Source organism: Gadus chalcogrammus, chromosome 22, assembly GCF_026213295.1.
Source record: "Gadus chalcogrammus isolate NIFS_2021 chromosome 22, NIFS_Gcha_1.0, whole genome shotgun sequence".
NCBI classification, from domain to species: domain Eukaryota; kingdom Metazoa; phylum Chordata; class Actinopteri; order Gadiformes; family Gadidae; genus Gadus; species Gadus chalcogrammus.
Window position 1 is genome coordinate 15317582 of NC_079433.1, and position 26653 is coordinate 15344234.

The 26653-nt window shown below is 43.3% G+C and overlaps 1 protein-coding gene across 1 annotated transcript; it reads right to left on the reverse strand.

The window, feature by feature from the left end:
* Positions 1-17762: 17762 nt before the first annotated feature.
* On the reverse strand, positions 17763-25773 carry LOC130375373 (toll-like receptor 13). Its single transcript, XM_056582258.1, has 4 exons — positions 25692-25773; positions 21845-24485; positions 19335-19452; positions 17763-18024 (listed from the first exon to the last, which is right to left on the reverse strand). Exons 2-4 carry the CDS (start codon positions 24324-24326, stop codon positions 17763-17765), a joined length of 2862 nt encoding a protein of 953 aa, XP_056438233.1. The 5' UTR covers positions 24327-24485; positions 25692-25773.
* Positions 25774-26653: the final 880 nt, after the last annotated feature.

The window sequence follows — 26653 nt, forward strand, 5'->3', positions numbered from 1 at the left end:
CTCAGTACGGACCTCTATCAGGGTGGCGGTAGGGTGGCCCCGGACAAACTGCTTTAGTTCTCTGCGAACCATCCCAACCCATTAACCCCACTTATCCTAACAAATACAAAGGACCCAGAAGGGCCTTTATTCAACAGGCAACCAACGAGTTCCCAGGATCCCCTGCGCGAACTTGGAAGAGGCGTCCACGCCAGCTCCCACCTGAGGGTTCGATCGTCCCGACGACCCCATCACCCAACACATAGTCCTTCAAGTGTTCAGGGGCCCGGCGCCACTGGTTAGGCCACTGGATCACCCCAGGAGCGGCAACTGCAGGGCCAACGGACCCATCAGGGGAGCCGCCCGGGGAACCGCGGGGAGTTCCGCCTCCCTCCCCAGCAACGACTGGGGGCGAGGGGGCGGTACGACAAGAGTCTGTCTAGGTGCAGCCCCACCACACGCCCCCGGTAGCCTGGCCCCGGCATCCGCAGGCGGTACACCACCTCGGACACTCTGTCGAGGATCTCCCCAGGCCCCTGCCACTGGCCCCTGCCAGTGGCCAAAGTATTACATGGTGGAAATCCTTATTGGAAGATTTCATAGGAGCCAGTTGAAGCCAGGAAGTGAAGTTGCTGGAGGACAACTTTCTCAATGCTTTTACTTATGAAAGGTAGATTTGATATTTGACTAGTTGTTAATAATAGAGGCATCTAGGCTCCGCTTTTTTATATAATATATATAAATATGTTCTTACAAGAACTTAAAGAACATAAACCAGAGAACTATGTAGAGTCAACGCCAGTTCGACTAATACATCATGAACCAAATCTCCTTACAACTGGCGCAAGTTTGAGTGACAGGTCTGATGGCCCTTCCTCACCCCTTATTACTATTGGACAGGAGTCCATCTCCCGCCCCTTAATACTAATGCTATTGGGTCAAATTGAAACATAAGGAAAATTTGGTGGCGATTGAGAGCCCTTGTCAATCAAATTACCAATCTAGCTAGGACCAACATTGATTGGCCAAACCTGCTGTTCCCGCGTCCCAACGTCATGACATTTCTAATTGCCTCAGCTTTTATTTTGTAGCGAGAAACAAAGATGCAAAGTGCAAGTGTATCAAAGTAATGTCATGGTCTGTCGTGTTTTGGTGTGTTTCCCTCCTGTGTTGATTACTGTTCCCTCCCCTAATGTGCCTCAGCTGTTCCTCGTTGTGTTTGTTACTTAAGCCCTCGTCTTTCCTTTGTTCCTTGTGCTGTCATTGTGGTTAGTTTGTCCTGCATGTTCTCTGTTGTCACCTGTGTTCCCTTGCTCCTTGCCTTAGCCTTTGGCAGAAATAAAGTGCTGTTCTCCCCAAACCGTCTGCATCTGGGTCCTACCTGCCTGCCTGCACCCGCAACCGTAACAGAATGACCACCTTTGGACCCAGCGGACGCTCAATTTTGCCGTGAGTTGGAGGATTTATTGGTGTCAATAATCGTGGCTATGGATGGCTAGGAGAACATTCCCAGCAGGAAGGAGCAGGAGGCTGTGTTGGGGCGTACACGCAGGGCTGTCTCATCAAGGCCCGAGTTGGAGGACGCCTTGCCCGAGTGGGCAGTTGAGCTGCTCAGCCCCACAGCCTTTTGGCCAGAGAGCTACATGCCTCTGCCACCGGACTTTGGTGACCGGCCTAAGCCTTCACGCTCCTGCTCTCAGCCTCTGCCCCCGGCCCCCCGCTAACAGCCTCTGCCCCCGGTCCCCAGCTACCAGCCTCTGCCCCCGGTCCCCAGCTACCAGCCTCCTCCCTTGCGGACAATCAGAGTGGGGGTGGTGAGTTTGGGGTACCACCCGGTTCCTCCTGGCACTCCAGCCCCCGCACTGACTCCGGTCCCCGAGCCCTGTCCGGTTCCTGAGCCCACTCCTCGCCTTCAAGAGGGGGACCGGCCTCTTCGCCTGCCTGAGGAGGTCCGCCCTGCGCTCCTGCCTGTGGAGGTCCGCCCTCTGCTCCTGCCGGAGGTGGCCCGCCCTCCAGACCGTCCAGGGGAGGCACGCCCTCCGCTCCTGCCTGAGGGGGCCCGCCCCCTGCTCCTTCCAGAGGGGGACCGGCCTCTGCTCCTGCCGGAGGGGGCCCGCCCTCCAGACCGTCCATGGGAGGCACGCCCTCCGCTCCTGCCTGTGGGGGTCCTCCTCCACTCCTTCCCGAGGGGGGTTCCTCTTCAAGGCCTTCCAGAGGGGTACCGCCTTCCAAACCTTTTGGAAGGCGGGACCCCTCTTCCTCCAGAGGGGACCAGCCCTCTACCTTGCCTTCCTGAGGGGTCCCGCCTTCCAGAGGGGGTCCGCCCTCTACCTCGCCTACCTCCAGAGGGGACCAGCCCTCTACCTTGCCTTCCTGAGGGGTCCCGCCTTCCAGAGGGGGTCCGCCCTCTACCTGGCCTTCCTCCAGAGGGGACCCGCCCTCTACCTCTCCTTCCTCCAGAGGGGACCCGCCCTCTACCTCGTCTTCACCGGCCTCCTGAAGGGTTCCGCCTTCGCCGCTGCCGGCCTTTAGAGGGGTTTCCTTGCCGCTGCAGGCCTCCTGAGGGACTGAGCCCTCATCGTCCTTGCCGCCGGCCTCCTGAAGGGTTCCGCCTTCACTCTGCCTCTGCTTGCCCCCCAGGCCGTCCGCCTGAGGCTTCCTGCCATGCCCTGGGGCAGTTTTCTGGCCGCCCGCCTGACACCCCTCCGCTCTGCCCCAGTCCATTTATTTTTTTGATTCCCTCCTCCTGGCGCCACTCCACCCACCCATTTTGGGTTTGACTTTCTTCGTTTTTTTTGCTTGTCGTGGGTCGCCTGGGAGTCAACCCTTAAGGGGGGGGTACTGTCATGGTCTGTCGTGTTTTGGTGTGTTTCCCTCCTGTGTTGATTACTGTTCCCTCCCCTAATGTGTCTCAGCTGTTTCTCGTTGTGTTTGTTACTTAAGCCCTCGTCTTTCCTTTGTTCCTTGTGCTGTCATTGTGGTTAGTTCATCCTGCATGTTCTCTGTTGTCCCCTGTGTTCCCTTGCTCCTTGCCTTAGCCTTTGGCAGAAATAAAATGCTGTAATCAGTAACTCGTTAATTTCCAAAATAACCACTCGTTACTCCGTTACTTTAAGATTTTCCCTCGATAAGGAAAGTAAAGTCCCGGGTTTTCTGCATTTAGTCAGATGCTGCTGCCCTGCTCCTTGCATCTCTCTCTCTCGCTCTCTGTGTGTGTGTGTGTGTGTGTGTGTGTGTGTGTAAGCTACGTGTGTCACCGCGGCAAGATGGACGAGAAGATAGCCTTAGATTCCTGGAGGTACGCTCATTATTTTGAGTTACAGAGCGAAAAGGACAAGAAGAACATAGTGGTCGTTTTGAGCACCTTCTTCTCCTACGTTTCAACCATTACTTTGGTGATAAATAGGCTAAAGGTAGCCTACATGATTGTTATGAATGTAGGGCTATAGGGTCACACGAACATTTTCAGTTCTTCAATGTTTTTTTAGTGCCATGCACTGTTCTTTTGTGCAACGCATACGGTTAAATTGAGTTAAATTTCCAATTCTAAAAGGTTGCGTGCCTACCTGTTAAGCACTTTGTTAGGCGCCTGCACTTGTAAAGTGGATAAGATATGTGTGACGCACTGTTCTTTTGTGCGCAGCCAATACGGTAAGCTACATTCTGTTAAAATAACTGCCTGTTACCGGAGTATGTTATTCATGGGAGCTGTTCAAATGATCAAAGGATGAATGCCTGTTAAATAAAACGTGCAATATGATGACTGTCTTTCCTGTCCTTATGCTATAGGTTCATGATTGATTCATAAGCAGTCAGCACTGTTGGTGCATCTAAAGGAGGATGTGTGTTGTTGTTGCGCTAGGCGGACACGCACGCACCCCAAACGCATTTTAATTGTTGGTAACGCACGAGTACTCTAACGCGTTTCTTTTATTTATAGGTAACGTAGTAACGTAACGGATTACTTTTGATTGATAGTAACAAAGTAACCTAACTGATTACTTTCAAAAGTAACGATACCCAACACTGGTAATCATGACATATGGCATAATGATAGGATTAAGGTGTAAAAGTCGAGTGCAGCGTAACGGTGATATAGAAAAAAATATCTTCTGTGAACAAGAATTTTACTTATTATTCAATTCATATTGAAGAAAAACAGCAGTTTCAGATTTATCTTCTAAATTAGGTTAATATTGGACCTGCATTGATCCTTGATCCTACTTATCCATCATAAAACTTAATTCTTATACAAACTATTTGATTAATATAAGCTTTTATCAATGGTGCTATATACATGGCAGCCCTCTAGGGGTCACTACACAGCAATGTGCACGGGCAAAGTCAGGCTTAGAAATACTCAACCTTTTACAGATGGTAAAGTTGCACTTTGATTTGTGGTTTAGAAAAGAAGTTAGATTTCAAATTAACAATGACAATAGTTTCCCCTTTTAAGTTAGGCCTTGATACAATAATATAGAGCTATGAGCTACACAAAGAAACAATATAGAGCTATAGAGCTACGGAAAGAAACAAGCGATAACGTTGTTTGGTACAGAGACACAAGTGTCACAGACATTTTTTTGCCCACCCGATCCGGAACATATCTTGAAATGCAGGCCTTTCCATACACTTAGGGAACTTCACCCTTGTTATAGTGATGGCGGTCTACATACTTTTGCATGCTAATGATTGGTTAGCACTTGAGCTAATAAACTCAGCTATTGGCAAACAACAGAACTCCCACCCTAAAGAAGTCTTCATTGTCGAAAACAAACCTCGGGTCAGTCCTCCCCAGATTTCATCAGAAGTTGAAATGCCCAATCGCACAAATTGGAAAACATTAGACAGTTTTCATCAATGTCGCAATGAACAAAAATACAAATCCACACCAAATGTACCCATTAACTAGATTAAGAAAGTGTTTTACAATACACAAAAACAAACAAAGCTGGTAGGGGAACTGTTTCACTTTCCCTCCAAATACAGACCTCGGGTGTCTCTAGTATAATCCCCCCCCCCCCCCCCCCCCTCAACCCAGCATTTCTAAGCCTTTTACTGGTCTGGTCTCTCTCCAGGGGGTCTGTCCTCCACGGTGAGCAGTATATGCTCCCCCATTGGGTGCTCCTGGGTCTCCAGGGCCTGCCGGAGCTTCTCCCAGAACAGGTTTGGATGTGCGACTGCGCGGGACCAGCTCAGGTAGGTTTGTCTCTTCAGGAGCCTCCTCATGCGGTAGTACGGAGAAAGCTGCTGCATGGGAATGTCCTCCAGGAACACCAGGATCAGCACGTCCTTCTGCTCGTCAAACAGACGGAAACTGGGGAAGTCGAACAGGGAGAGTTGTTTTCTAAATTATTTGTGAGCTCTTTAAACTTTAGGGGAAGGTCGGCCTGGGCTCATGCCCATATGAAGACATCATTGTACCCCTGGACACCCAGCCCCACCCAGCAGCACACAAACCATACCTATCTACAGGGTTGAATTGGTCCTTGAGTAGAAATACTTTCTGATTGTACTCAAGTGCTTTACTTGATTATGTTTTTTGACACATTTTCAACTTGCTACGTTGTCCACGGATTGATGTAGACAATCATTGATCAGCAAGTCAGTTATGAGAAAATAACCAGGTGGTGATGTGGTGTTTTAAACGTTCAGCCCCCTAAAGTGTAGTTCTTTTTCATTACAGACGAGTGGATAATTGGGTGACCTGCTCAAACAGGGTAAATGCAGGATTCTTTCCAAAGACACCTCATGCACCATGGGCAGTCACTGAGACACATTGCAAGAAAATAAGTTACAGCATTATTGTTTTTGTCACTTGTCCGATCCTTATGCACTGTATTATTGCCATACAATCTTTTCCCTTTAAAATATTTAATCAGGCCCAGTTGCCCACATGATTATGGTTAACATAACACCCTTAACATTCTCAATGTCTTAGCAATACATGTTCCCTGGACCCTGACTGGCCTTATGTCTTCGATTTAATTGAGGTGGGTGCTGTAGCAGGGGGCATGTTTCCACTGTTGAACCGGACTGCTTGTCTGATTCCCTATGGGTTAACCTCATTACTGAGGCCTTACAGGTGGTGTAAATATGATTTGAGAGTTGATGAGAGAGAGAGAGAGAGAGAGAGAGAGAGGGAGAGGGACAGAGAGACAGAGAGAGAGAGAGAGAGGGGGGGGGAGGGAGAGAGAGAGAGAGAGAGAGAGAGAGACAGAGAGAGACAGAGAGAGAGACAGAGAGAGAGACAGAGAGAGAGAGAGAGAGAGAAAGGAAGAAACATTTTGAAGCAAGATTCTACTCCCTTTCACCCTACGTTTTAGGCCAGTCAGGGCAGAGATACCCTGATTGGTCAGAAATAAGGGCCGGGAGTGGCCTAAAATCTAAATTGAGCCATGCAGAGGCTGGTGTGGTGGATCCTAATAGCTGCGCATTCATAACTACTACTAACCACCCAAATAAAAGCTCTTGATTCTTAACTATTGCAGCTTTTAACTAAGAAGGCTATATAAACCAACTGGGTTTGCCGGTTGCAAACTTCTGGCTGAGTGGTCCGAGCATTGTAGCTCATCTGCAGGATGTGTCGACACAAATTTGTAATTTAGGCTTTGGTCCGATGCACTTTACAGTTTGAGGGAAGATGTATGAGGGTCGTACATTATGACACATGTACACATGTGAACCTGATTTAATGAACAACCATATTCTGGAGATGCATGTAAACTCTGGGATCTTACCTGGCAACCTGGATCTCTCTGGAGCACCATTCACTCTCCAGGTAATCGCGACTGACCACACAGATGGTCTTCCGGCTGCCATAGATGGCGTCTGTAATGTTTTCCATGATGGGTTTGCCTGAAAAGCATCAGTCAGTGAATATACATAATAACATTTGAAGTACCCTTCTCTGTACTTTCTCTTGGTCCACTCTCTCACTAGCCAAACTGATCTTAGTTGCCTAAGACCATTTGGCTAGTCAGTCATCTCAGGTCCAGCCATCTGACTGTTATAGCAGAGCTTCTTGGGTGAGATGGCACAGAGCCTGGGCCAGAAACCAACAACTGTGATGGGTGAGTTACGCCATGCTTCCTCTTACGTCATGGTTATGATATTCTACCGTGTTTGTGTTGGTCAGATACTAGCCTACAGATCCCCACCTCAAGAAACATGATTGGATGAAACAAATTAATCGAAAGTAAGGGAAACGCACCGTTCTGATCTTTTTCGTCATCAGACTTACAATATGAATAAAAAGCCGTAGTAGTGAGATTAGTGAGTCAGTCAACGCTAGCCAGCTTTGAGCTATCCATTAGCTTACTTGCTAATGCAGACATACATCTGCTCTGTTTCACACTTTACTTCTTAGGCCAACAATACTGATTTAAAATGATACAATATTAGTTTATGTAAGTAGTATAAGTTATATAATAAAACCAGATTGCATTAATGTTATGAGGGAGTTTTAAGTGATTTTGCATCTCTGAGAGTTTTCCTGTCTGTTTAATTTGTGTGGCCCATCCTCTGCGTTTTAGCTTGTCAGTTGTGCCCCTCATGCAGTCCCCTCTGTATGACGCCATTCCATGGTCTCAAACGCAACATTAACTGTTGTGTTAAACAGCCGTTTCCATTTATTTGATATTATATGTATTTCTTTGACAGATTTTATAGTTTTAATACGAAACTCTTTGGCATGTTCTTGCATTAACATTGAGTTAAGAAGAAAATATTTTATTTTATTTTGAAAGCGCAACAAGGCATCTTGTCACAGCTTCTTATTCTACAAAATTGGATGATAGGACATGTAATTAAAGAATTTATTTGATATTAATCAGTTCAGTACTGCCATTCAATATGTGTTTTCCTTTACATTTACAAATGTTTACTTTTAATAAAATAAAATATATTTTTGAATATTTTGCAGTGTAGTTAATTTATGACCTATTTCTGTTCAAACCATTAACAGATCTGTCTGGTTTCCGATATGTGTCCCCCCCCGTTGTTAAACTCATTCCTACGCCCCTGGTTCAAATACATTAAATCTCTAAAAAATCTCCTACCATGTCCTATCCACTGGCAAGTACGATGTATGAAAAAGTGTAGGTTAGCTTGTATGCTAATGGAGGTGCAGAGGATGTTCAGGGTAGGGCTCCTCACCTGGCTGGAAGTCTCGGTGGTGCAGACACAGTCTCCAGCCCTGCTCGTCCTCCAGCTTGGGCAGCAGCTCCCCCAGCACCCAGCCCTCGTCGTTTGTGTTGTAGGAGACGAAGGCGTCGTACTGATGAGCACGCTTGTCCTTGTTCTTTGAGTTGTAGAGGAATGCCAGCATGAGGTAGTACGCGTAGACCAGATGCCATTGCAGGAAATGGTGGGTTAAGGAGACTGCTAAAGTCATGATGACCGCGCATGCCGTGGAAATATAACAGATGAAGTCTGTGTCTACTGTACAAGAACGGACGTCAATCTGCAACAGTTTTCTATCTTTAAGGTTTGGAGGATAGCTGCATTCAAAGTTGTATGCATTAAACACTTGTGTTTGCTTGCTGGTGTTTACCCATTGGAGGAACCACGCATTGTCACAGTTACAGGTGAAGCTATTACCCTGCATATCCAGGTCAGTAAGTGCTGGCAGAGACAGCATCACTGGCTCTCTAATCACAGAAAATATATTATACCCCACCTGCAACACTTCCAGCTCTGTGAGGTTAGAATGGAGCAGAAAATCTAGAGACCTCAGGTTTGTCATTGAATTGTAAAGACTTTTTAGTTTTTGAAATGGGGAAAACAAATTGTCGGGAATGTCTGTCAAAAAAAAAAAAATTTTAGACAAATGAAGCACATTCAAATTAGGAGTATAGTTGAAGGTGTGTGGTTGCACGGATCTAAGATGGTTACTTTGCATGTATAGTATTGACAGATTTGTCAGGCCTTGCAGAAAGTTTTGAGGGAAGTTGGACCACTTATGAGGTCTGCTTTGAGCTGAAATAAACAAAGTATCTAGCTGTGAAAGTTCAGCAAATGGTGGAAACGGAATAGGCTCTACCGATGCATATTAAATTTGATTGCTCTGCAAATTCAATGTCTTTAAAGCTTTCAAATCACCAAAAGTAGCGTTTGTAATTTCAGCTATTTTATTTGATTCAAGATTAAGATTTTTAAGACTGGCCAGTCCAAAAAAAGTCCCATCATTAAGTTGTTCTAATTGATTCCCTTTTAATGTCAAAGTCTGGAGGGAACTAAGAGCTTTAAATTCTCCATGATCTAGAACAGTGAGTTTATTGTTCAACAAAGAAAGAGTTTTAAGATTTGGCGTGTTTTTCTTGAAGGCGCCGTTTAATTGATCAATGCTGCTGTTTTGCAACATTAATTTATTTAAATTGACCAAATCTTTGAAAACACAATCATTGAGTGCCAAGAGAGGATTATTGTGTAGATAGAGAACCCTGAGATGGATCATATTGGCAAAATCATCACAGCCAAGAACATTGATGTTATTGCAGCTGAGATCCAGTTTTGAGATTTTACTTTTCCTTACAGCATTGGGGACCGATGTGAGACAGTTAGACTCTATGATTAAAGTGTTCAGCTGCCTAAGAGATTGAAACAAATTCTCAGAGATCGTAGTTATCTCATTCATCCCCAAGTCTAATATTTTCAGATAAGTACACAAGTGCAGCATGTCTGATGTAATCAATTTGATGCCATTATTTCGGATTTCAAAAGAGCTCAGCTTTGGGATTTTGCAGGAAACATTGATGAGAACTTGCAGGTTGTTATTTATATGGTTTAACTGCAGATACCTCAGTGAGGAGGAGGAGTTAAATGACTCCAGCACTTCCTGCAGTCCATGAATCGAGTTGCGAACCCCACTGATATCGAGTCTAACCACACTGCTAAGGTACGATGTGTCATTCACCTCCCAAACGATGCCATTCTTTATACCATCCTCAAGGTACAACGTTTTGGGTTTGGGAAAGATACCTGCAGTGAGCCTAAAATACATGAGCTCATTCTGAGACAAATCAAGGATAACAAGTTCTGTAGACTTATTTGACAGCTCCCATGAATTAAAAGTGGACATTTTGTTTGCTGGAATGTACAGGTTTTGTAAATGTGGTGTATGTTGTAAGAAGAAGTTTGTTAAGTGGCACATTTTGTTATGGCCTAGGTCCAAAATCTTAAGCTTGCTCAGAGTCTTGAAAGAGGCCGGTGCTACTGATTGGATCTGATTGGAAGCCAGATACAATTCTATGAGATTGACTAATCCATCAAACATACCCTCCTGTAGATTACAAAGGCTATTGTTGTTTAAAATTAACACCTTTAGAGAGATTTGAACCACAAAAGTGGCAGATTCAATCTTGGAGATCCTGTTGCTTTTCATGTCCAAGCGCATCAGATTTGGTACATTTTCCAAATCTGTTTTATTTAGTGTAGACATGTTGTTTCCAGAAAGGTCTATACTTGTGACTCTTGCTGGAATGTACTTTGGAAATACTTTCATACTGGTATTCTGACAGATGGCCTGTGAGTTCTGTGTGACCCTGCAGTTCTTCAGCGTGTAACTAGCAGTTGGGAAAATCAAATTGTTCAAAAATAAATATAATATTCCAAATGAACAAAAACAAATTCCCCTAAACGGCATCGCAATATACGTTTTCATTCCAGCACACGAAGAGTTTTGTTGATGTTGGTAATTTCCAATACAATGGATCTCTAGTCCTACCAGGTGGATCTTTGGTTTAGTTCATTCGTTTCTTTCAGTGCGAGGAATTCCTTCCTACCGCAAATCCTAAAAGACTGTCAAACAGACACACAAAGATACACAGACAGCGCTCATTACAATCTGCTGTCAAAATACTGGAATGGAAGCATAGCATCCTCATGCTATGGGTTTGAGATGTATCTCAAACCCATAGGCCTACATGATGTAAACATCCTCAGTTAAACATAATCACGTGTATTTCATCTTTTGTAGGAATATAATGAATTTGAGTCATAGCCATTGTCCTCATAATATTTTTTTTACACCATAACAAAAAATATCTACACAAAAGCAAGGAAAACCTTTTTTTTTCAGGCTAAGCAGTGCTGGCCTTAAACCAATTTTAACATGAGGAGGTGATGTACCTGTTGCTCTGGTAGGGTTGCTGACACTTATTTTTAGTCAGTTAGCAGATCTGCTATACATTTATATTAGTCAACTAGTACTCCTAGTTATTATTTATATTGAGTAATCTTTCCGAGTAGAACATTCTCTACTTCTGTAACTGACACACCGACAAGTATCATTCTCACCACTTTTGTGCCACTTTTATCTGTACATGTCTGTTTTGCTTCACTTTTATCTGTTAGCCCTGAATATAACAGATAGATTTAGACTTTTGACGTCCGGGTCTTGGTCTCCCCTTGAACAAAGTGTATATATGCTGAAGGCATCTCAATAAACGTATGCTTTCTCTGAGTAATAATGCCTTGTATCCTATTGATTCAGCTCGCTGCTTTGCATACAGAGATTATCATGAACCAGAGCACTCAACCACATCATAGGACATCGAGAAAGCATGAGTAAATAGGTCTTCCTTACCTTCTACACATATATTTAGTCAGCTAGCATGCCTACTAGATATATTCATTCAGGCAGTTAGTTGGCCTTATTTATCCAAAGGGACTTTCAGATGAGGCAGAGAACAATCCAAGCATAAAATTAATATTGCCACAATTCCAAAACATGACGTGTTGCACAACCAAGCTTTTAGAGAACAACTAAATTCTATATTCTATGATTTTCATTTCAGAAAAAATCGTTAACTGGTTAAAAAAATAAAAAAATTGCTCCTATATGATCGTTAACTTGTTTGATCTCTCCTCTCCAATGGTTTCTTATAATGATGATTCTAATGATGACAATTTTCATCACAAACTAACAAAAGGCAAAAATAAACACATGCTTAAAATGGTCATGTTACATTCCTTTTTGCTGAAAGATAATTTACTTGAGTTTTAGCTGTATTGTAGTGAAAGAAGTGGGTTCAATTGAGTTAAATACTTACTGTACATATTTCTATTATTAAAAAATAATAATATATCCAAATCCACAAAAACAAATGTTCCTCGATCTGGTCTGTTTCCTGATGTGTCCGGCGAATCAAAGTAATGTGTTATTGTTAAAAGCTGGTTGGAAATGGTCTTTCGTGTGTGGTCTATTGGGTTATAAATGATGACACAAAAGGAAGTAGTTAGGAAAGGGGAATTATCTAAAGGGAAATAACACCATCTTTATTTTTCTTAATAAAATACCATAAATGACACTGTCTATATGCAACCAGGATTCAACAGAATAACGTCATCATCCTTGAAGCTTAATATGTTTGTTCTAATTTGTTGTTTTGTTAGACATTTTTATTTATTAATGTATAACATAAAAACGGGCCTTGTATGGGAATATCCACAGGTTCGATAATCGCCCCATGTCAATGGCCCACATCATGCAGGATTGAACTGGGTGTTAGGCTGGGCCTTGTATGGGAATATCCACGGGTTCGATAATCGCCCCATGTCAATGGCCCACATCATGCAGGATTGAACTGGGTGTTAGGCTGGGTCTAAGTAGGCAACATACATAAATGTCGGGTGTGTGTGAAATATATGGGTGAATGTGATAGTTGTGTCTTAATGGAACGGCTCCGTCAAGTCTGCGACACTCATTAGCACCGGTGGGTGCGCCCCTCTGTGTATGTCATCCTAAAATGAGTAGTGGGTTTCATGCGAGGCATTTGCAATCATTTCGTGGGGCCTCACTCCGAGTGTGTTGTGGTTGTCAAGACGGCTGTGTCATTTGCAATCATTTCGTGGGGCCTCACCCCCAGTGAGTGTTGTGGTCGTCAAGACGGCTGTGTCATTTGGCGGCTGTGTCATCTCCTTTGTCTTGGAGGCAGAGCAGCTGAACCGGTTCTTCGCCCGCTTTGAGGTGGAGGGAATGACAACCACCAGTCTGGCTCCAGACACCAACAGCCAGACCCTCGTCCTTCAGCCTGCTGACGTCATCCGCACTCTCCGCAGGATCAACACACGGAAGGCAACCGGCCCAGATGTGGTCCCAGGACGGGTCTTCAGAGACTGCTGCAGAGTTAGGTGAAGTATTCACAAATATCTTCAATCTCTCTATCACAGTGCACTGTCCCCGCCTGCCTGAAGACATCCACCATAGTTCCAGTTCCCAAACAGACTTCAATTACATCTTTCAATGACTACAGGCCTGTGGCACTGACACCTGAAATCATGAAGTGTTTTGAAAGACTGGTTCTACAACACATCAAAGCTGCCCTACCACCCACTCTGGAGCCTCATCAATTTGCATATCGAGCCAACAGGTCAACAGACGATGCAATCTCCACGACCCTCCACTCTGTTCTGCGCCACCTGGAGCTGCAGGGGACCTATGCACGGCTGCTGTTTGGGGACTACAGCTCTACGTTTAATACCATCGTCTCCAGCAGACTGTTCTCCAAGATGTCCTACCTGGGTACACCACTCAACCTCTGCCTTTGGATTAAGGACTTCCTGACAAACGGGCCACAGGCGGTCAGAATGGGCCCGCACCTTTCGCCCACTCTGACGCTCAGCACAGAGGCCCCACAGGGTTGTGTACTGAGCTCTTTACTCTACTCTTTGTACACACATGACTGTGCTCCATCTCAGACTACCAACACCATAGTGAAATTCGCAGATGACACAACTGTGGTGAGACTGATCACCAAAGGTGATGAGGCCGCTTACAGAGAGGAGGTTCAAAGGCTGACAGAGTGGTGCTCAGAGAACAACCTGAGCCTCAACATCCAAAAAACGAAAGAACTGATCATTGATTACAGGAAGAAGCAGGACACACACACACCACTAGACATCAACGGGGAGACGGTGGAGAGAGTGTCCGGCTTCAAATTTTTGGGCGTACACATCTCAGAGAACTTATCATGGACAATAAACACCACAGCAATAATAAAGAAAGCAAAGCAGCGGTTATACTTTCTCCGCACACTCTAGATTCAGACATCGAGAGGGTATGCTGTCGCCAGTCCCTGCAGGAGAGGTGACGTAGGTAGCCAAATGCTGCGTGTGGAAGATTAGCGACTAATAATAATAATAATAATAATAATAATAATAATAATAATAATAATAATAATAGGGACACAGGTTTGAGAACTAAAAAGGCAGAGACAATAAATATACTAACTGTTTCTTTGATTACAATAATAATAACTAAATAAAGAAAACCGGAACAAAACCAAACAGCAAAACAGGAGTTATGTAACCCAGCAATCCAATGGTCAAACAATGAAACAGAAAAAGGGGAAATAACACAAAAGCAAACTGAACTAAAGCAATCAAAACAAAATAGCAAAACAGAACCAAGACAAAACCAATACAAAACAGAACAACTAAAACCGTACAAAACAGCACAGCTAAAACAGAACAACTAAAACCGTACAAAACAGTAGCAGGGGCACCTAAAAAAACAAGAGACACTAATTAATAAAAGTTCAAATGGGAACTCAAAACTGTTAAGAAATGGGGATCCAACTCACCACCCTAGGAGGAAACCAACAGAGGCTGAGTTCAGCCATCTTGGCCCTTTTATCTTGCACCTGGGTTCAGGGGGAGGATATAAGATGGGGTTGCATTCGCAACCCCTACTGAGGTTCACTACAATCTACCCCCTGGGTTTTTAATCTTCGGCCCGACGATTTACATTTTCTTGCCATGGCCTAAACACCACCCAGCCACTAAGCACAGGCATCAGAGAGTTAGCAGCCCCAATAGCACTACTCCCAGCAACCTGAGGAAGATGGTGAAGGTTTGGGTGTCTGCCTGCGTTTGGACGGGTAGTTCTTCTCAGGGAGGCCTCACTGGTGCTTGGAATTTCAGTGCTAGTTGTTGAATACGCTGGGCCTTCGCTTGGCTGAGATGTAGCAACAGCATCTGTTTGGTTTGGTGAGAGGGTGATGATGACATGCCTGGCTGGTAGGTGGTTTCTTGGGACAGCCATGGGTTCAGAGGTCACTACAGCCCAATCGCTATCAAACGATGACTCAGCTGCTGAGATGGATCCCATCTGTTCAGGGGGTTCACTGGTGGGACAATTAGCAGCACAATCCACTCTGCCTTTTATGAGAGAACGGTGAAAATGGTTTACCTTCACCTATCACTTCCTTTAGGGCTTCGGCCTCCTAATTGATCATTGTATTATAATTGAATGCCCTCTTTCATATATATGATACCTCCACCACTGGGACGTGGCAACAATTCTCCAAATCCATATGGGGAGGGGGGGGGATGATTGTGGACAGTAGGGGTGTACACTAGACATAAATAGGAAGCAAACTCAGGAGAAGGAATGACCTCTCACAAATATTTATTTAATAAATTGTTTCAAATAACCCTGCCTCGTTAAATCAATGAGCTTGGTGTTTTGCTTTCAAAAATAAGTTATAGAAGAAGTCTAAACTGCAGAAAATTAAAACATCCAAGCTGCCTTTTAATGATACCTTGGAATATCTATCTATTTTTTAACCATCGGACCCTAGTTTACGACAAAAACAACACAATTGACGGCAGCTCCTTTGCCGCGTGGTTTTTAGAGCCATGTAAGTATTAGAGGGGGCGGTCGATAGCAACCACCATAGCAACCATGACGGTCAAGTGACTGGATGCAGCCCCGTTGAAAAAAATAGAATATCCTCCTCAATCCTCCCCAGCATCAACTGCGGAGAGGGGGCGATACGGCGAGAGTCTGTCCCAGTGCAGCCACACCACACGCCCCGGGTGCCTGGCCCAGGCATCCGCAGGCGGTACACCACCTCGGACACTCTGTCAAGGATCTCCCCAGGCCCCTGCCAGTGGCTCCGCAGTTTTTCCAAAAGTATTACAGGGTGGGAATCCTTATTGGAAGATTTCATAGCAGCCAGTTGAAGCCAGAAAGTGAAGTTGCTGGAAGACAACTTTCTCAACACTTTTACTTATGAAAGGAAGATTTGATATTTGACTGTAGTTGTTAATAATAGAGGCCTCTATGCTCCGCTTTTTTATATTTTATATATCAACTATAGATAAGCATTGACACAGCTACAGTAAATGCATGTTTAGTACATGAGCTAAAATAAAACATCCTTTACATTTACGTAGAACTTCAACTTGAAATATTCTTACAAGAACTTAAAGAACATAAACCAGAGAACTATGTAGAATCAACGCCAGCTCAACATATACATCATGAACCAAATCTCCTTACAACTGGCGCAAGTTTGAGTGACAGGTCTGATGGCCCTTCCTCGCCCCTAATTACTATTGGACAGGTGTTCATCTCCAACCCCTTCATACTAATGCTATTGGGTCAAATCGAAACATAAAGAAAATTTGGTGGTGGTTGAGAGCACTTGTCAATCAAATTACCAATCTAGCTAGGACCAACATTGATTGGCCAAACCTCCTGTTCCCACGTCCCAACGTCATGACATTTCTAATTGCTTCAGCTTTTATTTTGTAGCGAGAAACAAAGATGCAAAGGGAAAATGTATCAAAGTTAAAGTATACCTTTTATTTAGGAAAAGTAGCCGAGTAAAAGTGAAAGTTGCCAGAAATGTAAATACTAAATGTAGTCAAGTACAAATCCCCCAAAAGTAAAAAGTAAAAGTACAGCAACAAAGTATTTCTACTTTGTTACTATACACCACTGTATACATGTGTATTTAATCATGACATATGGCATAGTGATAGGATTAAGGTGTAAAAGTCTAGTGCAGCGTAACAGTAATATAGAAAAAAATATCTTCTGTGTACAAGAATTTTACTTATAATTCAATTAATATTGAAGAAAAGCAGCAGTTTCAGATTCATCTTCTAAATTAGGTTAATATTGAACCTGCATTGATCCTTAATCCTACTTATCCATCATAAAACTTGATTCTTACACAAACTATTTGATTTATATAAACTTTTATCAATGGCGCTATATACATGGCAGCCCTCTAGGGGTCAATTCACAGGAATGTGCACGGGCAAAGTCAGGCTTAGAAATACTCAACCTTTTACAGATGGTAAAGTTGCAGTCTTTGACATGTGTTTTAGAAAAGAAAAAAAGTTTAATTTCAAATTAACAGTGACCATAGATACAATGCCTTGGTCATTAACAATGACCAAGGCATTGTATCAAAGGCCTTGATACAATGCCTTACTGTATCAAGGCATTTTAAGTAAGGCCTTGATACAATAATAAGTTATAGGGCTACGCAAAGAAACAAGCGATAACATTGTTTGGTACACAGACACAAATGTCAAGGACATTTTTTGCCCACCCGATCTGGAACATATCTTGAAATGCAGGCCTTTCCATACACTTAGGGAACTTCACCCTTGTTATAGTGATGGCAGACTACATACCTTTGCATGCTAATGATTAGTTAGCACTTGAGCTAATAAACTCAACGATTGGCAAACAACAGAACTCCCACCCTGAAGGAGTCTTCATTGTCGAAGACAAACCTCAGGTCAGTTTTCCCCAGATTTCATTAGAAGTAGAAACGCCCAACCGCACAAATTGGAAAACAGTAGACAATGTTTACACCAACGTCAACAATGAATACAAATCCACACCAAATGTACCCATTAACCAGACTAAGAAGGTGTTTTACAATACACAAAGCTGTCAAGGGGAACTGTTTCACTTTCCCTCCAAATGCAGACCTTGGATATCTCTATCCCCCCCCCCCCCCCCATTTCTAAGCCTTTTACTGGTCTGGTCTCTCTCCAGGGGGTCCGTCCTCCACTGTGAGCAGTATATGCTCACCCATTGGGTGCTCCTGGGTCTTCAGGGCCTGCCGGAGCTTCTCCCAGAACAGGTTTGGGTGTGTGTCTGCGCGGGACCAACTCAGGTAGGTTTGTCTCTTCAGGAGCCTCCGCATGCGGTAGTACGGAGACAGCTGCTGCATGGGAATGTCCTCCAGGAACACCAGGATCAGCACGTCCTTCTGCTCGTCAAACAGACGGAAGCTGGGGAAATGGAACAGGGAGAGTTGTTTTTTAATATATGTGAGCTCTTTAACCTTTAGGGGAAGGTTGGCCTGGGCTCATGCCCATATGAAGACATCATTGTACCCCGGGGCACCCAACCCCACCCAGCAGCACACAAACCATACCTATCTACAGGGTTGAATTGGTCCTTGAGTAGAAATATTTTCTGACTATACTCAAATACTTTACTTGATTATGTTTTTTGACACATTTTCAACTTGCTACATTGTCCATGCATTGATGTAGCCAATCATTGATCAGCAAGTCAGTTATGAAACAATAACCAGGTTGTGATGTGGTGTTTTAATCGTTCAGTCCCCTAAAGTCTGGTTATTTTTCCTTACACACGTGTGATGGACAATTGGGTGACCTGCTCAAATAGGGTAAATGCAGGATTCTTTCCGCAGACACCTCATGTACCATGGGCAGTCACTGAGACACATTGCGAGACAATAACTTACAGCATTATTGTTTTGGTCACTTGTCTCATCTTTTTGCACTGTGTTATTGCCATACAATCTTTTCCCTTTAAAATGTTGGTACAGTCCCAGTTGCCCATATGGTTATGGTTAAAATAACACCCTTAACATTCAATGTCTTAGTAATACATGTTCCCTGGACCCTGACTGGCCTTATGTCTTGATTTAATTGAGGTGAGTGATGTAGAAGGGGGCATGTTTCCACTGTTGAACCGGACTGCTTGTCTTATAGAGTGACAGATTCCCTATGGGTTAACCTCATTACTGAGGCCTTAAAGTTGGTGTAAACATGATTTGAGAGTTGTTAAGAGAGAGAGAGGAAAAGCAAGATTTTGAAGTAAAATTCTACTCCCGTTCTCCCTACGTTTTAGGCCAGTCAGGGCAAAGATACCCTGATTGGTCAGAAATAAGTGACGTGAGTGGCCTAAAATCTGAATTGGGCCATGCAGAGGCTGGTGTGGTGGACCCGAAACAACATTGCATTTCACTCAGTAATATCTGCGCATTCCTAAATAATTTCACCCCATAAAGGCTCTTGATTCTTACCTATGGCAGCTATTAATTAAGATGGTTATATACACCAACTGGGTTTGCCGGTTGCAAACTTCTGGCTCAGTGGTTAGAGCGTTATAGCACGTCTGCAAGATGTACCGACACAAATTTGTAATTTAGGCTTTGGTCCATTGCACTTTACAGATTGAGGGAATATGTATGAGGGTCGTACAATATGACCACAAGTACCACAAGTATGTGAACATGATTTAATGAACAACCATATTCTGGTCATGCATGTGAACTCTGGGTTCTTACCTGGCAACCTGGATCTCTCTGGAGCACCATTCACTCTCCAGGTAATCACGACTGACCACACAGATGGTCTTCCGGCTGCCATAGATGGCGTCTGTAATGTTTTCCATGATTGGTTTACCTGAAAAGCATCGGTCAGTGAAAATTCATTTGAATAATATTTGAAGTACCCTTCTCTGGACTTTCTCTTGGTCCACTCTCTCACTAGCCAAACTGAAGTTGCCTTAGACCATTTGGCTAGTCAGTCATCTCAAGTCCAGCAGTCTGACTGTTATAGCAGAGCTACTTGGGTGAGACGGCACAGAGCCTGGGCCAGAAATCAACAACTGTGATGGGTGAGTTACGCCATGCTTCCTCTTACGTTATAGTTATGATATTCTACGATTACAATTACAATTAGGGCATTTAGCAGACGCTTTTATCCAAAGCGACTTACATCGGTTAATACACACATTGACACACCGACGGCAGAGTCAACCATGCAAGGCGACAGCCAGCTCGTCAGGAGCAGTTAGGGTTAAGTGTCTTGCTCAGGGACACATCAACACTCATCTAGGAGGAGCTGGGGATCGAACTAGCAACCTTTCGGTTAAAAGACAAATGCTCTACCTCCTGAGCTAAGCCGACCTGTGTTTCTACCATGTTTGTGTTGTTCAGATAGATCCCCACCTCAAGAAACATGATTGGATCCCCACCTCAAGAAACATGATTGGATGAAACAAATTAATCGAAAGAAAGGGAAACACACTGTTCTGAGTTTTTCATCAGACTTAAAGTATAAATAAAAGGTCTGACTAGTGAGATTAGTGAGTCAGTCAATGCTAGCCAGCTTTGAGCTATTCATTAGCTTACATGCTAACGCAGACGTACAACTGCTCTGTTTCACACTTTACTTCTTAGGCCAACAATACTGATTAAAAATGATAAAATATTAGATTAAGTAAGCAGATATCATCAAACCAGATTGCATTCATGTTATGAGGGAGATGAGATTGATTTTGCATCTCTGTTTAATTTGTGTGGCCCTTCCTCTGCGTTTTAGTCAGTTGTGCTCCTCATGCAGTCGCCTCTGTATGACGCCATTCCATGGTGAGTCTCAAACACAACATAATCTGTTGTGTAAAACAGCCGTTTCCATTTTTTTGATATTATAAGTATTTCTTTTACATATTTTATAGTCTTAATACTTAACTCTTTGACATGTTCTATGTCAAAAATATTTTATTTTATTTTGAAAGCGCAACAAGGCGTCTTGTCACAGCTTCTTATTCTACAAAACTGGATGATTGGACATGTAATTAAAGAATTAATTTGATATTAATCAGTTCATTACTGCCATTCAATATGTGTTTTCCTTTACATTTAAAAATGTTTGTTTTTAGTAAAATAAAATATATTTGTGAATATTTTGCAGTGTAGTTAATTTATGACCTATTTCTGTTCAAACCATTAACAGATCCGTCTGGTTTCCGATATGTGTCCCCCCCAATGCTAAACTCATTCCTACGCCCCTGGTTCAAATACACCATGTCGGAAAGGCTCAAACTTTGCAAACTCAAACTTGCATTTGAACGCCCTATTTAGCGCCACGTTAAATGATTTATATTTGACATGCAGAACTATGCGGATATAATCAGTGAGCATAAGACAAGGTTCAAAGCCACGAATTAATGATTGAAAGCAAAGATTGAAAAAATACATATTTTTCAATGGATACATGACATGCAGAGAGGCTAGAATTTAAGGATGAAGAACTGGAGGAAGAGAGGGTGGAAGGAGGGATCGGTAGCGTTGGGTTAGGGTTAATTTGTGTTTGGAGTTATCTTTTTATTTGTGCTTTTGAAATGAAGGACCAGTCGTCGTCACCCACCAATGCGATTCCCTGGTCCTTCCTATGTTGTAATACCTTTTTTAATCTGATCAGTTTTGTTTATGTGGTTTCATTTACGGGCCCCCTCCGGCAGGAGAGGAGTGGGCTCAGGAACCGGACAGGGCTCAGGGACCAGAGTCAGTGCGGGAGCTGGAGTACCAGGAGGAACCGGGTGGTACCCCAAACTCACCACCCCCACTCTGATTGTCCGTAAGGGAGGAGGCTGGTAGCTGGGGACCGGGGGCAGAGGCTGGTAATTAGGGACCGGGGGCAGAGGCTGGTAATTAGGGACCGGGGGCAGAGGCTGGTAGCTGGGGACCGGGGGCAGAGGCTGAGAGCAGGAGCGTGGAGGCTTAGGCTGATCACCAAAGTCCGGTGGCAGTGGCATGTAGCTCTCCGGCCAAAAGGTTGTGGGGTTGAGCAGCTCGACTTTACACAGACCCCAATTGCCTTTACTGTGCACGGACCATTCATGCTTATTGCAGTCACCAACCGAAGGCTCATTCTGAGTCAGGAAAAAATCTCCTACCATGTTTATGTTCATCTAATAACAAATCCACTGGCAAGTATGATGTATAAAAAGGTGTAGGTTAGCTTGTATGCTAATGGGGGTGCAGAGGATGTTCAGGGTAGGGCTCCTCACCTGGCTGGAAGTCTCGGTGGTGCAGACACAGTCTCCAGCCCTGCTCGTCCTCCAGCTTGGGCAGCAGCTCCCCCAGCACCCAGCCCTCGTCGTTTGTGTTGTAGGAGACAAAGGCGTCGTACTGATGAGCACGCTTGTCCTTGTTCTTTGAGTTGTAGAGGAACGCCAGCATGAGGTAGTACGCGTAGACCAGTTGCCATTGTAGGAAATGGTGAGTGAAGGAGACTGCTAGGGTCATGATGACCGCGCATGCCGTGGAAATATAACAGATGAAGTCTATGTCTACTGTACAAGAACGGACGTCAATCTGCAACAGTTTTCTACCTTTAAGGTTTGGAGGGTAGCTGCATTCAAAATTGTATGCATCAAACACTTGTGTTTTTTCGCTTGCGTTTACCCATTGGAGGAACCACGCGTTGTCACAGTTACAGGTGAAGGCATTACCATGCATATCCAGGTCAGTAAGTGCTGGCAGAGACAGCATCACTGGCTCTCTAATCACAGAAAAGGTATTATACCCCACCTGCAACAACTCCAGCTCTGTGAGGTTAGCATGGAGCAGAAAATCTAGAGACCTCAGCATGGTCATTGAAATGTAAAGACTTTTTAGTTTTTGAATTGGGGAAAACAAATTGTCGGGAATGTCTCTTATAAGATTGTTAGACATAATAAGTACATTCAAATTAGGAGTATTGTTGAAGGTGTTTGGGTGCAAGAATGTAAGATGGTTACCATGGATATAGAGTATTGACAAATTTGTCAGGCCTTGCAGAAAGTTTTGAGGGAAGTTTAACCGCTTATGAGTTCTGCTTTGACTTGAAATATCCAATGTATCTAGTTGTGAAAGCTCAGCAAATGGTGGATACAGAATAGGCTCTACCGATGCATATTTAATGCAATTGCTTCCCAAATTCAATATCTTTAAAGCTTTCAGGTCACCAAGAGCACCGTTTGTAATTTCAATTATTTTATTTGATTCGAGATCAAGATGTGTAAGACTGGACAGTCCAAAAAAAGTCCCATCTTTAAATTGTTGTAATTTATTCCCTTTTAATGACAAAGTCTGGAGGGAATTCAGTGCTTTAAATTCTCCATGATCTAGAACAGTGAGTGTATTGTTTATCAAAGAAAGAGTTTTAAGATTAGGTGTGTTTTCTTTGAAGGCTCCGTTTAATTGATCAATGTTGCTGTTTTGCAACATTAATGTATGTAAATTGACCAAATCTTTGAAAACACAATCCTTGAGGGCCGAGAGAGGATTATTGTATAGATAGAGACCTTGGAGACGGGTCATATTGGCAAAATCATCACAGCGAAGAACATTAATGTTATTGCAGCTGAGATCCAGTTTTATGATTTGAGTTTTCCTTACAGCATTGGGGACCGATGTGAGACAGTTAGACTTCATGATTAAAGTTGTAAGCTTCCTAAGAGATTGAAACGAATTGTCAGAAATGTCAGTTATCTCATTCGTCCCCAAGTCCAATATTTTAAGATTAGTACACAAGGGCAGCAGGTCTGATGCAATTAATTTGATGCCGTTATTTCGGATTCCAAATGTTCCCAGCTTTGGGTTTTTGCAGGAAACATTGATGAGAACCTGCAGGCTGTTATTTATATGGTTTAACTGCAGATTCCTCAGAGAGGAGGAGGAGTTAAATGTCTCTAGCACTTCCTGCAGTCCATGTAATGAGGAGCGAACCCCACTGATATCTAGTTTAACCACACTTCTGAGGTACGCTGTGTCATTCACCTCCCAGACGATGCCATTATTTATACCATCCTCAAGGTGCAACGTTTTGAGTTTGGGAAAGATACCTGCAGTGAGCCTAAAGAACATAAGCTCATTCTGAGACAAATCAAGTATAACAAGTTCTGTAGACTTATTTGACAGCTCCCATGAATGAAAAGTGGAAATTTTGTTTGCTGGAATGTACAGGTTTTGTAAATGTGGTGTATGTTGTAAGAAGATCTTTGTTAAGTGGCGCAGTTTGTTATGGCCTAGGTCCAAAATCCTAAGCTTGCTCAGAGACTTGAAAGAGGCCGGTTCTACAGTTTGGATCTGATTGGAAGTCAGACGCAGTTCTATGAGATTGACCAAGCCATCAAACATACCCTCCTGCAGCTTACAAAGCCTATTGTTGTTTAGAATTAACATCTTCAGAGAGATTTGAACCACAAAAGTGGAAGATTCAATCTTGGAGATCCTGTTGCGTGTCAGATCTAAGCGCAACAGATTTGGTAAAATTTTCAAATCTGTTTTATTTAGTGTAGAAATTTTGTTTCTAGACAGTTCTATACTTGTGACTCTTGCTGGAATGTCCTTTGGAAATACTTTCAATTTTTTATCCTGACAGTTTGCCTGTCTGTTCTGTGTGACCCTGCAGTTCTTCAGCGTGTAACTAGCAGTTGGGAAAATAAAATAGTTAAAAAATAAATATAATATTCCAAAAGAACAAAAACGAATTCCCCTATATGCCATCGCAATTTTCGTTTAAATTCCAGGTTACAAAGAAGTTTGTTGATGTTGGTAATTCCAAGACAATGGATCTCCAGTCCTACCAAGTGGATCTTTGGTTTTGTTCATTCATTTCTTTCAGTCCGAGGAAACCCTCAGGTTAAAACCGCCAATCCTAAAAGACTGTCAAACAGACACACAAAGATACACAGACGGCGCTCATTACAATCTGCTATCGAAATACTGGAAGCATAGCATCCTCATGCTATGGGTTTGAGATGTATCTCAAATCCATAGGCCTACAAGATGTAAACATCCTCAGTTAAACATAATCACATGTAATTCATCTTTTGTTGAGTCATAGCCTTTGTCCTCCATAATATTTTTTTTACACCATAACAAAAAATATAGACACAAAAGCAAAGGAAAAACTTATTTTTTCAGGCTAAGCAGTGCTGGCCTTAACCCAATTTTAACATGAGGAGGTGATGTAGCCTACCAGTTGCTCTGGTAGGGTTGCTGACATTTATTTTTAGTCAGATGGCAGATCTGCTATACACTTATATTAGTCAACTAGTACTCCTAGTTATTATTTATATTGAGTTATCTTTCCGAGTAGAACATTCTCTACTTCTGTAACCGACACACTGACACGTATCATTCTCACTATTAACACTTTTGTGCCACTTTTCTGAGTATGTCTCTGTTTTGCTTCACTTTTATCTGTTAGCCCTGAAAATAACAGATCAATTTAGACTTTTGAAGTCCGGGTCGTGGTCTCCCCTTGAACAAACTGTTTATATGCTGAAGGCATCTGAATAAACGTATGATTTCTCTGAGTAATAATGCCTTGTGTCCCATTGATTCAGCTCGCTGCTTTGCATACAGAGATTATCATGAACCAGAGCAATCAACCACATCATAGGACAGATCGAGAAAGCGTCAGTTAATAGGTCTTCCTTACCTTCTACACATATATTTAGTCAGCTAGCATGCCTACTTGAAATATTTAGTCAGGCAGTTAGATGGCCTTATTTATCTAAAGGGACTTACAGTTGAGGCTGTGAACAATCCAAGCATAAAATTAATATTGGCACAATTCCAAAACATGACGTGTTGAACAACCAAGCTTTTAGAGAACTAATTTCTACATTCTATGATTTCATTTCAGAAAAAATAGCTCCTATATGATCGTTGACTGGTTTGCTCTATCCTCTCCAATTGTTTCTTGTGATGATTCTAATGACAATTTATCACAAACTAACAAAAGGCAAAAATAAACACATGCTTGAAATGGTAATATGTTACACTTTTTGCAGAAAGATAATTTACTTGAGTTTTAGCTGTATTGTAGTGAAACAAATGGGTTCAATTAAGTTAAATACTTACTGTACAGATTTATTATTAAAAAATAATATCCAAATTCCACAAAAACAAATGTTCCTCGATCTGGTCCCTTTCCTGATGTGTCGGGCGAATCAAAGTGTTATTGAAAAAAGCTGGTCTAGTCTTTTGTGTGTGTTCGCAAAAGGAAGTAGTCTAATTAAGTAAGGAAAGGTGAATTATCTAAAGGGAACCAACACCATCTTTTTTTTTCTAAATAAAATACCATGACTAATTTGTTGTTTTGTTAGACATTTTATTTATTAATGTTAACTATAACATAAAAACGGGCCTTGTATTGTTACGGTTAGCGGCGCAGGCAGGCAGGTAGGACCCAGATGCAGACGGTTTAGGGAGAACAGCACTTTATTTCTGCCAAAAGACTAAGGCAAGGAGCAAGGAGCAAGGGAACACAGGTGACAACTGAGAACATGCAGGACGAACTAACCACAATGACAGCACGAGGAACAAAGGAAAGAGAAGGGCTTAAGTAACAAACACAAGACACGCAACGAGGAACAGCTGAGACACATTAGGGGAGGGAGCAGTAACCAACACAGGAGGGAAACACGACACAGACCATGACCGTACACCCCCCTTAAGGGTCGACTACCAGGCGACCCACGACAAGCAAAAAAAAAACACGATACCCAAATAGGGTGGGTGGAGGGGAGCCAGGAGGAGGGAATCCAAAAAAAAAAAAATGGACTGGGGCAGAGCGGAGGGGTGTCAGGCGGGCGGCCAGAAAACTGCCCCAGGGCATGGCAGGAAGCCTCAGGCGGACGGCCTGGGGGGCAAGCAGAGGCAGAGTGACGGCGGAACCCTTCAGGAGGCCGGCGGCAAGGACGATGAGGGCTCAGTCCCTCAGGAGGCCTGCAGCGACAAAGAAACCCCTCTGATGGCCGGCTGCGGCGAAGGCGGAACCCTTCAGGAGGCCGGCGAAGGCGAGGTAGAGGGCGGGTCCCCTC

What these genes read in the sequence shown, in the direction of transcription:
- LOC130375373 (XM_056582258.1), bottom strand. Translation starts at nt 24,326, where the DNA reads ATGGCATATAGGGGAATTCGTTTTTGTTCTTTTGGAATATTATATTTA. An exon ending in CCACCGAGACTTCCAGCCAG is followed by an intron (nt 19,453 to 21,844) that starts GTGAGGAGCCCT and finishes GATGCTTTTCAG; the next exon opens with GTAAACCAATCATGGAAAAC. An exon ending in AGAGAGATCCAGGTTGCCAG is followed by an intron (nt 18,025 to 19,334) that starts GTAAGAACCCAG and finishes CCATTTCCCCAG; the next exon opens with CTTCCGTCTGTTTGACGAGC.